The 12,252-nt window shown below is 38.2% G+C and overlaps 1 protein-coding gene across 1 annotated transcript; it reads right to left on the reverse strand.

Annotated features, from left to right (window-relative positions):
- Nucleotides 1–3,647: 3,647 nt before the first annotated feature.
- On the reverse strand, nt 3,648–12,077 carry urod (uroporphyrinogen decarboxylase). The gene is made up of 10 exons (XM_041993126.1): nt 11,907–12,077; nt 10,807–10,919; nt 10,542–10,621; nt 9,990–10,052; nt 8,812–9,009; nt 8,536–8,697; nt 5,968–6,102; nt 5,604–5,704; nt 5,183–5,249; nt 3,648–4,884 (listed from the first exon to the last, which is right to left on the reverse strand). The coding sequence occupies exons 1-10, from the start codon at nt 11,927–11,929 to the stop codon at nt 4,720–4,722; spliced, it is 1,107 nt and encodes a 368-aa protein (XP_041849060.1). The 5' UTR covers nt 11,930–12,077; the 3' UTR covers nt 3,648–4,719.
- Nucleotides 12,078–12,252: the final 175 nt, after the last annotated feature.

Raw genomic sequence — 12,252 nt, forward strand, 5'->3', positions numbered from 1 at the left:
CATTTCTAAAGAGCATAGATTCATTGTTACAACCTTCTTTTCTCTCTGTCTTATGCACACACATGCATACACACACACACACACACACACACACAAACAGCCTGTCACTTTATTCCCAGATGGCCCACTGACACACAGTCCCATCCTCTTCAGTCTTACCTGTCGCCAATCAGCGGTGATTTTTGTTCATTTGTCTTCGCTATTTATGGGGCCACAACAAAAGCCTGTGTGTTTGGTGTGTGCGTGTGTTTGTGTGTTTATGGTACTACAGCAACACAAAGGAGAGAGATGAATGAAAGCCGCCGATTGTTTTCTCCCTGTCGGCTTCTTTGAGCTTTGTGTATTTTTGTAAATATTAATAACACTCACTGTTGTACAGTTTTTATTATTTGGAGGTTCAATTTCTACATTTCCATTTTCAGCTGGAGTGTGTTCAGCAGGCAAACCAACAAAGGAGTGACAGTGCTGCTGCATGGCCACAGCGATACACTGCGGGGCCATGATTGGTGTTTTCCAATTTAGGCTCACAGGCGTTGTGTTGTTCTACATGTTCATGAGCTCAACAGATTCATCATATTTGACAGCAAGAAAGTAGTTGCCTTTAACATTTGGGATAAACTACAGTTATGAGTTCTTTTTATAAAATGCTGAGCTATTATGTAACAAATTAAACCATTAATGGGTTTCCAACATAGTAATTATGACCTTATTAACTCTGTTGTGTAGGACAGTTACTTGAGCCAAGACAATGTATTCATCTGTTTATAATCAGACTTTATAAACTAATCATTTATTACCTAAAGACAAGCAAAATGGGGATGAGATCCACTGTAAATAAGCTCTTTTTGACTTCCCCATTAATTTAAAAACCAGTAGGAAAACTTGTTCTGCTTGCAGGACTAATCATGATCTGTCAACAACTCTGTCAACTTACTAATGTAAATATAAGGACTAAAGTCTTTTGTTTGTGTCTACCTCTTGACATCAGTACGTTCACTTTTAGACTGATTAATGAACACAAGGACTAATTCTATAGTTTTGTTTAGGATATTGCTTTCTAGGTGGCAGGTTTTGTAATATCCTTTCATTGAGCAACAACTGATCATTTTCAAGTTTTAACATTTAACATTTAAATGTAGCAAAAATCTTTTAAATCTGTCCATAAATGTTCATTTTAGCCTATTATCTGAATAAAAGGATATTTAAAATGATGAATTAAGTGTTACTAAAAATGGTTTAGTATATAGTGTCTTAATAAGAAGGAAGTGAAATCTGTATCATCTACAGCTCCATCAGTAAAGAGCAGGGGAAGTAAAAATCTATTCCTTACTTTGTTCTTAACATTTTTCCAAAATATCCTTCAGATTGGGAATTAACTATTCAAACGTGTGGAAAAATTTCACCCCAGTGAATTTACAGCCCCAGTGACAATGACCAGAGGAAAAATCAGTGACCTGTGGAGGGTACTTCAAAGCCCCCCCCCCCAAGTCTCCCAGTCTGGTCATGTGATGTTTACTGGAATCCAGTACAACAACAACATCAGCAGCAGCAGCAACAACAAACGGATTTACGCGAATCTGCTTATCTGACGTTCTTAGCTGCTACCAGAGAAAAACATAATTTTGGATTAAGTGATCTTTTCTCTGAGCCTCTGTTACGATTACAGTAATGATGCACATGACTTCTGTGTAATAACATGGTGCTTTGTATTTACCACCTATTTACTAATTTAATAAATCCACATTGGAGACAAAAGACCTGAAGGATTGTGATGGGATGCCACACCCTGCATTTCTTACATGCTTGTGTTTAAAACTGTGATAAGTCCTGATTAGCCAGGAATATTTTTGACATGAAAACCTCTACCAGTCTTTATATGTATTAAATACATGGAAAACAACTGTTTCAGCTACAAGATTAGTGACAGTCGTCATTTCTGAGTGTTCATGGACGCCTCCATGGAAGAACATCTAATTTATGATACTTTTTGCACTCAAACAAAATTCAAATTTCAGTTTTAATTAGGATACCTGTCATATCTGATGCCCCCCCCCCCTAAAAAATAATGCTTTGTGTTTGTACTTTGAGTCTTGGTCTCCTCTGGTGGTATAAATCAGTCCAGCAGCACATTTAATTTAGTCCAGGCAGCTATTTTAGACTTTGTGTTAAGTATTGTGTTAAGTGATGTAATATTTCTTCGTATTGGTTTTAGCTAAATTTCAAGCTGATTCCATGACATAGCAGGGAAATCCAGCTCTGATCTGCAGGCATTAATCCTAACACTACAACATATGTTGTTTTGGTTTAATTTTCCAGATTTTATCCTCATCAATCAGTCCATCTGGGTATCAGTATTTCTAAATGTGAAAGTCAAAAAACACTGCATGCTACTTATGTTTGGGTTTTATTAACCTTTGAGGAGCAGTGCATATAAGAAAGCCCACAAATCCTACAGAACAAGAAGCTTTGTGCAGGAACAAAGTGTGAAAATCCCCCAAAAGAAGAACTGAAAAACTCTTAGTCTGCTGCAAGAAGTATTGTACAAGATGTGATACTTGTCAAAAGGGGTGTTACTAAGCACTGACCACACAGGATGGCTGAAAATTTACTTGGTCCCTTTTGCCCTCTTTGCTATTTGGAAACTGCAAAAGCCTCTTTTGTAACCCGAATCATTGAAAAACCCTCTATGATGCTGCTCCAGAGGCCGCTCTGTGGTGTACTGTTTGAACTGTTTATTTCTATAGACCTTCATTACAAAGTATTTCTCAAAGGACTTCAGAGTGGCTGATAAAAACACATTCCTACACCTTCTGGCAGGACACTGTCTCACTTTCGTCCCAGTTTCAGCCCCAGTCACTGAGGCGTCTCTGTCCCATTTTCTTAACCAGGCCTCAGTCTCGAATAATACTCTACATAATCCATCAAAGCAACAGAAAGTAGAGAAGTGGAGAAAAAAAACTTATCCCATCAACAGATTTGAATTTGGGTTTGTCTGCAGGTCCCATATTGACCTGATGTAAATTGTCCACCTGGATTTGTCCATGCAGGGCCTAGTTTATTTCAAGCACACACCTATGAAGTACCCAATTCACCTATGCGGAGTGTGCATGCGCTTGCTTTATTAGGTGGGTATAGTGCCACTTGGGGCAAAGCATCTCCTGCCCTTATTAGGCTTGCTTTTATACTCTTTGCTAAGTTAAATCCAGATGGGATTTTTTTTTTTTTGGCCATATTGATGACTGGCTTTTGAATTAAAATAATTTTGTGGCATAAACTGTGGCAAACACTGAATTCTTGGAAGATAAATCATATTATGATCAAACTTGTGATTTACACCCCCTATAATCCACATCCTCTGGATAGTTTAGTGCTATAATTACTAAAATTGGCCATTCTTTTAGCAGTGAATTGTAACATTCTGATCAATATTTATGCTGCTTCTTTTCATTTTGCTTGACTACAACACTTCTTGGGATGAGATAACACGGGGGTTGTCAGACAGTTACAGGTAGGCTAAAGCCTCATTAGCAATGCTGTAAACAACTCACTGTTTGGTTCCTTCAGACAAGAGCAAAGTGGTGGATACCAGAGATTTAAAACCATGTATGATTCCTCTAAACTGGAAGGAGAATTAAACATTTAAAAAATGACAGTAAATAACAATATATCTTTATTAAAATGGGACCCACTCTCCCATTCCCTTTTAAAAAACAAATAAATTAAGAAAAACCACGGGTGTGTTCAAACTATCCAGGCACTTCAACACACTCAACCATTCAGTCAGGACTTTAATGTCATTTACTTCTTAATTAATTTTTTTAAGGGGGCTAAATCAGTGTGTGTGTGTGTGTAGATTAAAAAAGAAAAAAAATCATCACATTCAGGCTAAATAAAAGACAAAGCAACATAAGGCCTCTTTGCTGTAAAAATTTCTATTTCTTGAAAGATTTTCAATCAGTGGGATAAAAAAAAGAAAAAGACATAAAAGCTCTTCATGCTGCGATCCAGCAGGGGATTGGTTTAGTTAAGATGTTAGGCAGTGAAATGATCAGAAGCTACATGCTGACATTTTTCCTTAAAAATCCATTTTTATAACTGCAGCACTGTCCGTTTAACAACCTTTTTTTTTTGTTTTTTTTTTTAAAAAAGAAGCTGCTTGGCTTTCTGACGAGCTCATTTTTAAAATGGATTTAAATGTTTTGTATTCAGAAACACTGCAGTAAAACTGAGACTGCTTCAAAAATATTAAAATACTTCATACATGATCGCAGTCAAAGCGGTTTAGATCATTTTTCCCAGCAGATAAAATAGTAAAACAAATGTGACCTCATAACACATAAGATGTGCTGTATATACATGTATACATTTACAAGCTAAATTCTCTCTTTTTTTTTTAATCCAAAGATATAATCTACTCCTAGTCGGATAAACACATTATAGATGAAGAGAAAATCTTGTCTTAGAAAACCAACATGTTTATCCTGAAAAGCTGCGGGAGATGGGAATGCATGTTGATTTGAATGTTTTTCACTTAATATTAATAAATGGAAATGTTTTTGTTTTTCTTCTTGTGCAGTCTCACAGTTAAAAATCTGGATGACAGAACATTGAAATACAGAATCAAAGATGGTCAGCTCTTTAGTCTATTAAACATTTAAAAAAAAAAAAAGGAAAATGAAAACTAGAGCATCTTCATTAATTCATTTGGCACATCTGTCTTTACATCTGTTTAATCATGACTTTAGAGTGCTGGTGCACAGCTTCCACGAAGGCGCCCACGTTCTCTGGGTCCATGTCGGGGTAGAGGCCGTGGCCCAGGTTGGCGATGTAGCCTTTTGTGCCAAAACCCTCCAACATCTTCTTTGCAATGTCAGAAATGCGATCCTGGAGGAGAAGAATATAGAAGATTAGAGCCCAGTACTAAGAACTAAAAGACTTTTTTAGTTTATTTAAGAAATTTGTGTAAATATTAAATGTAGTTCAAACCACTGCAGTAGAGGTAAAACAAACTAAGTGATGATACAAAAAGCTGCACTTTAATGAACATGTGGTACTGGAAAAAGCCAGTACCTAATAAAAAGCCAATAAACAAGGAACCGAGCCAAAACAAATCAGAGTTGCTCCATAGTTTTACATTTCTGTCTATACACTGGTCTTCACTAAAAGTACAAGAAGAGGTTACCTTTGGCGCATACAGAGCACAAGGGTCCATGTTCCCCTGCAGGCTGACCCTCCCTCCAGTGCGCTCCCTGAACACACACATCACACACTAGTTAATCCTTTAACCATTAGGTTAAGTATTTGATGAGTAGAGCAGAAAACAGAGATGTTTGCCGACTTAAATCCTGCATTTAGAGTCAAACCAGGATGAGGAACAGGTCAGTAATGATTAACCAGGAGAGCAGAGCAGTGTGGCCCACCATCCCTGCTCCTGATGCAGATGTAAGCTTCCAGCTGCTTCCCGTATCACAGACTACAACTGAAGGGGCTGGATTAAAGCAGCATAGGCTACTTTGGTGTGTTTAATGCAGAGCAAAGATTCAACACAAAACAGTAGACTTGAAAATCAGATGTGTGTGTGTGTGTGTGTGTGTGTGTATTACCGTGCTAATTGTGGGTCAATAGTCCAGTCCAGCCCGACCACCTCATAATGAGACTGAGAAAGATCTTCTAGAGCGTAGTGAGCATCCTTTGCAAATACAATCTGGAACACAAACACACATGCAGGAAACTTAAAAGAAACTTCTTCATGCATCATTTATAGTGAAATGCTGCCACCTACAGGTACTCCGCTATAACAGCAGTAACCATCATCCTAACAGTACTAGTAAAGCAGCTACTCATAAGCCAAAAATTAAACAGAAATGCAACTGATGAATAAAGTTGCTTTAACTCTTGACTTGTTTGCAGCTGATGTGGATGTCCTGTACTATTGTAAAAAGCATGTTTGATTGTGGTCCTTCTCACCATGGGAACATCCTGTCCTTCCTCCTTTAGTTTGTCTTTGACACGGCGAGCGATGTCTCGGAGGTAAGGCAGAGAAAACTCTTTAAACTCTACTGGTCCCAGAATGCCGGCATGGGACTCAAACACCTGCAAAGCCTGGACATTCAGAAGAGGAAATTTAAAATTTATTCAACCTGCATGAGAACAGACACAAAGAAGACTGTCGTTTAGTAGTCCCAACAGTCCAGTTAACTGACATAAATAATTGGTTTACACTCACTGGACACTTTTTTAGTTACATCTGTTTAACACAAATAGCTAAATCAGCCAATCATAAGGCAGCAACTCAATACTTTAAGGCACATAGACATAGATGACACAACTTGATTGTGTTATGACTGAGCACCAGAATGGGGAAGGAAGAAGATTTAAGTGAGTTTTGAAGCTGGCATGGCTGTTGTTGCCAGACAGGCTGGTCTGAGTATTACAGAAACGGAGGCTATGATTCACACAAATTCACCAATATTCTTCTGTAATTAAATCCCAGTTTGTTGTTGAATTAGAACCACGAATTTAAACTTAGACAGATTTCCAAACCATGACCTGGGCTGTTTATTTTCAGAGGAGAAGACATGTTTTAAAGCTTAGTGTCGTCTACAAGTTTAATTGGACCTGCGCAAAACCAAAGTTTAGGTTCATTTGATTTTCTAAAGCAGATTTATGATCCATCGTTGAACTTCACTTTCATGCATTCATTTACAGTCCATGACTTGAGCTCATTTTAAACCTGATCTCTTCTGTTCAGGTGTTAATAATAGGTTCCATTTGGCTTTTCTAGACACCAATCTATACTGCTGCTTTCAGTGTTTTTTTTTTTAAGTTTGGTCACTTTGACTCCTGTTTTTGGCAAGTTTTTTTTCCCATTTCCTCTACTATCAACATCCGATTTTTCCTTCTATAATTGGTTTCAGTTTTCTGCTTCCTTGGCTCTCCTTTACAACACTCCCCATTTTCTTTATGCATGCACCGAAACTTTACACACAGCTGACCTGAAACAACCAACCAACTCTTTTCCACTGACTGTTGCTCTGGTTGAGGCCACGTTTCCATGTGAATTAACAAACTGAAGCGGCTCTTTAAGAGGCAGGAGAAGGAAAGGTTTGTGTAAGACATGGTGGACGAGGAGGAGGTCAAAGAAGACCAACAGCAATCATTACTGATTAAATTTGGACAGGCATTGTACACAATGTCCTTGTTCACAGGATGATAAAGAAGAACACAGGACAAAGAGTTTAACCTCATTTGAGGACCATCTTGGACATTCAGAGAAGAAAACAGGGAATCGTTCCTTTCTGTAAAACATGTGACCACGTACTGTACAACACGTACTGTAATATTCATTACAATACAATTTTTACTGTGTTTAAATGTGTATAAGTGCATTTTCCCCTTTGTAGAATTAATAGAAACCAATTGATGCCATCTGAATTTGGGAAATCCAGCTGAGAGGGACAATATCAGCTTTGATGGAACTATTAACCCTGTCCTCCAATGCATCAGATTTAGCATCAAACAAGTCAACAGAGTACCCTTTCAGCACAACTAAGATGTCAGTGTGTGCTGATAAGCTTAACCTACACATCCCATCAGCATCGAGGCCTCCAGTACAATTCTATTCTAATAGGCCTACATTTACTGTAGGCTGGTAGTTGCAATGGCTGCTTTTGCAGTACTATAAACTATATGGTAATGTATATAAATGTGTAAATAAACAACTGTAGAAGTCTGTCTGCCTTTCTGTATCACTTATGTACTAAACTACTTTTTATGTACACCAGTCAAAGATTTGGACGCATTTTCCCTTTAGATCTAATGGGATAGTGTGTCCAAACTTTTATTTGGTCATTTATTTCTGTAGTGACTGAACTGGATTTCATGGACAGTTATAACACTTCACACTAAATTTTCTTACATACAGGTTCATTTTTAATAAAATACTTCTATGATTCTTTGTTTCAGCTGAAAATGGAAATCCTTCAAAAATGGTGAATCCATGTTTGTAGAGAAGCGTGGATGATTAAGTGCAGAATAGTTATTACTTTTACTTTATTACTCAATTTGAAATGTGTGTTTCAAGACATTTCACTTTTAAAAAGTGTTAAATTCTTTCTCTACTGTTAGATTATTTACATTGCAAGTACTCTTTGTCCTCGAGTAATTATTTACATTAGAGAGTAAAACAACACTAGTCTGCTGACATCACATTGTCTGGACTTTGTGTAATTACCCTAGTTCATGTTCTCAGCTATGGTCAATTTTTAAGATACCAAAAAGAAAAAAAATGCTGCCTCAACTGTATTTTATGCTGATAAAGTAGTTTCCATAAGGAATGCTGCCACAATCAGCAAATTATATTTATGTCCATTTCTCCAATACGCTCCACTTTACAGCATGACTTGTCTTACTGTTGTATCAACTATCAAGTGCTTGTATAGCAGGAGAAGCTGTTTTACAACTCACAGTTGTAGAAAAAAGTTTATCGATTTCTTTTTAACTCTGAAAATATGTCTTGTTGTAAGAAGGCCTGACCTGAGCTCCAGCTGCTACTTGTCCCAGCAGGTACTCAACGATCACATCCGTCAGCATCCTCAGCAGCATGTGGCTGGACTCAGGGTGGAGGTACAACCAGCGCTTTGCTTTGGAGTGGGTGTTGGAGCCGCCGCCTTCTATCATGTAGGACATGAGTGTCCACTGTGGAGGGAGGCAACAACAAGTTGGAAGAGGAAGAAAAGCTAAATACAAATTCAGCTTAATGCAGCAAAGCTGTGTAAACTTTTCTATAATTTGGTGGATAGTGTGTCTAACCGGTGCTCCTGTGAATCCTATGAGAGGCACTTTGCCCTCTATCTTGTGTCTGGTCAGCGTGATGGCTTTGAAGACGTAGCCCAGCTCTTTGGCAACGTCCACTTTGGGCCGTAGTCGCTGCAAATCCTCAGGCTCCTTCAGGGGGTCTGTGAATGTTGGACCTTTATTTGGCACCATCTGGACATCCATACCCAAGGCCTGAGAGGAGGAACATATAACATGATGCTTATGGAGAAATGTAACAGAAGTCTCCAGCTTCTCTAATGCAATATACTGACACCAAATCACATAAATAAAATTCAACGAAGTTAATCTAAAATGCACATTGAGAGGTGTTTGCTTTGAAAAGAACAGAAAGTTTTATAGTATATGAAGAAAGAAGTGCTGGCTTGAGACATTTCCACGGTACTGTAGAAATATTTTTGAGCAAATCGACAAATTTCAATTTTGACTGCTTAGATGCTCCCAAAAAAATGAGACTACATAACTTTGACCTTAAAACTCTGTGATTCTGATTTATTTTAATGGCACTGTTGCATTTATTCTGGACATTCCTTAAACCGCTGTTGCTCTGCAGCATCCTGAGCCTGAGAAACGGCACTAAATAACTTCTTTTACATCTCGGAGCATCACTGTGCAACAGCATTTTGCATTGTGGCACCGCGTCACGCTGCAGCAAATAGACATAAATACACAGCTCAGGCTGATTCAGTGAAGGGATGGAGGAGGATATTGGAGGGGGAGGTGTGGAAAGGAAGGAATGAAAGTGAGAAAGCAACTGATGGGAAATAGTCAACATTAAACTGATTTTTACAGGCTGGAGAGCTCAGAGAAGAGACAGGATGCAAGATGGCGTTAGCGGTCGTTTCCTGCTGGGAACTTAAAATTCTGCAGACAGGATTTAACGCTGTGAGAATTCAGTTGTGCAAATTCCCAGTCAACACAGTATGCTGCTAGAAAATCTGACCGAGACAGTATAATTTCATTTAACACAATGGACACATGACAGATGGCGTGAGTTTCAGGAGAAAAACACAAAAAAACAAAGTGAAATCCTCACCCAGAATTTCCCACCTTTGTTTGAAATATTTAGATGTTTAAATTAGTGTTTAAAGAGAGGGGGGAAAAAAAAGCTTGAAACATGTTAACATTTTAAAAACCAAGTTTGGTCTTGATACCTGTGGTACAACGAGGATGTCAGAGAAGATGATGGCAGCATCAAAAGGGAAACGTCTCAGAGGCTGAAAAGGGATTAAGAAAAATGGCATCACTATAAAATAAACCATGAAATAATTAAATAAACCTGTAAATAAGGCTGAATGCAAAATGCTAATTCATCTAAATCTGAACATGACACCAATTAAACCCAAGATAAACCTGAAAAAATGTATCAAGTTCCTATTTTAAACAGAAAATGGCTTTAAAATAATAAATACATTTACAGCAAAAACAAATAGCGACTGAATGTCAAAAGAGTGGAAGCTATCATTTCTCTGAATCTAGGGCAGGGGTGGCCAACGTCGGCCCTCAAGAGCCACAATCCTGCAGGTTTTCCATGCATCCCTGCAACAACACACCTGACTCAAATTAAATGGATCCAACAGCCTATAAGGATTTGAACAATGACTCATTAGTTTGAGTCAGGTGTGTCAGTGCAGGGATGCATGGAAAACCTGCAGGATTGTGGCTCTTGAGGACCAACGTTGGCCACCCCTGATCTAGGGTGTTACCTGCAGGGTGAGCTCACAGCAGGCCTCTGGTGACTGACACGTCTCAAAGAAGTGCTTTCCTGCTCGAGACTCACGAAACTCTGCAGATGAGATTTAAGATGAACAAGAATAACGATGACTGAACGACATCCTGATGAACTCATAAAACATGATACAAAACAAAATCCAAGAATGAGAGGAAAACATGAAAAAATGTAATTCTACATACTGAGGAGTTTTGAAAACATAATACTTTGTTATAATATCATCAACCTGCGGTTTGTACCTGGCAGGTATCTTCCAGCCTGTCTCATACACCAGACTGGGACATGCTCCGTTTCTTCTCCTTTCGCTGCCCGCAGGAAAGCATCGTTTTTCAGCTGAGGAAAGTCCTTGGGGCTGGATGGAAAACACTGCAGGTTAGCATCAGTTTGGCTGTTCCCATCTGTTCAGAACTGCTGCTAACATACATCCTGAATGATTCAATCATAAATGTATAGCACTGAATACGAGTGAAATAGCTTTATTATGATATGCATTTGTATGATTTATGCATCCATGACTCTAGAGAAGACAATAGCATGCCTGTGTTATCTAAAATACTGGTACACCCCTCCCTCTGTCTGCAGTCTCACTTGGCATCTAGCTGACCTGCTCTCAGTGATTACGACAGATAACACTCCTCTGCTCTCTTATCGTCAACCAACAGTAGAAAAGACGGTTGAATCAAGGGATCACAAGTCATCACAACTGTCTGAAAAGCCAGAATAAATTTAGCTGGAAAATATGTATGTTAATCTTAACTTCAGGTGATAGACTGTACACATAATATGCACACGTAGAACTGCTTTTAAACTCCTTTAAACCATTAGATCAGGTTTCTGTCTGGAAATGATTAAGTGGCTGTGATCAAGTGTTTATTCTGCTCAGTAAAAAGTCTCTCATACTGCGCACATTTAAGGTATAACACATCAACTAATCTATGCATGAGTTTAAAAAAATCACTTCCGTGTTGATGCCGAACTGTCCTTAAAATTCGTTCAAGCTTATAATAAATGCTGACGAGACCAGACATCTATAATATCAGGGAGAAAGTATTAAATTGCTAGGTTTCTAAATGAGAATTCTCCATAGAGGAGAAAGCTGGGCTAATGCTGCTATCACGTCGCACTACACACGTTAAAAATCTAATATTTGTTCTGGTTTGACTATTTTGAAGAAGAAAGAATAACACAGAACATAAATTAAGCTAAAGGGATTAACATGATAAAATGCTTTCATAAGAGTGACACAGGCAGGTTTCATAAGGTCAATGTTCTGTCAGCAAAATGCTGGCGTGACCGCGATAGTTAAAGATTTCGAATAATTCACAAAAGAAGTACTTACAGGATCAAATCGTTCTTGCTCATGTCGGATGCGCTGAGGAGGAGATAAGCTTTCTTACGAACTCATCTGACTCTCTTTCAAGCTGTTGGTAGCAATATACAGATCCTTAACGATTATTTAAACTGACTCACTGGTCTGCGAGATCTAGTGGGCGCGGCCATCTTGGAAGACCACGTGACTAGACCAGGAAATGAGGCAAAATAAGAATGAGCTTTTCCCCGTTCGTCATTATTTGTTTATTTATTTATTTAAACTTGTAAAGTATGAAGTATTTTTAAAAATGACTTTACTTATTTATTTTATCATCACTAGATTATCTGTATGCTTAATGTACAATTTAAAGATT

This window comes from Melanotaenia boesemani, chromosome 8 (assembly GCF_017639745.1).
Source record: "Melanotaenia boesemani isolate fMelBoe1 chromosome 8, fMelBoe1.pri, whole genome shotgun sequence".
Taxonomy (NCBI): Eukaryota; Metazoa; Chordata; class Actinopteri; order Atheriniformes; family Melanotaeniidae; genus Melanotaenia; species Melanotaenia boesemani.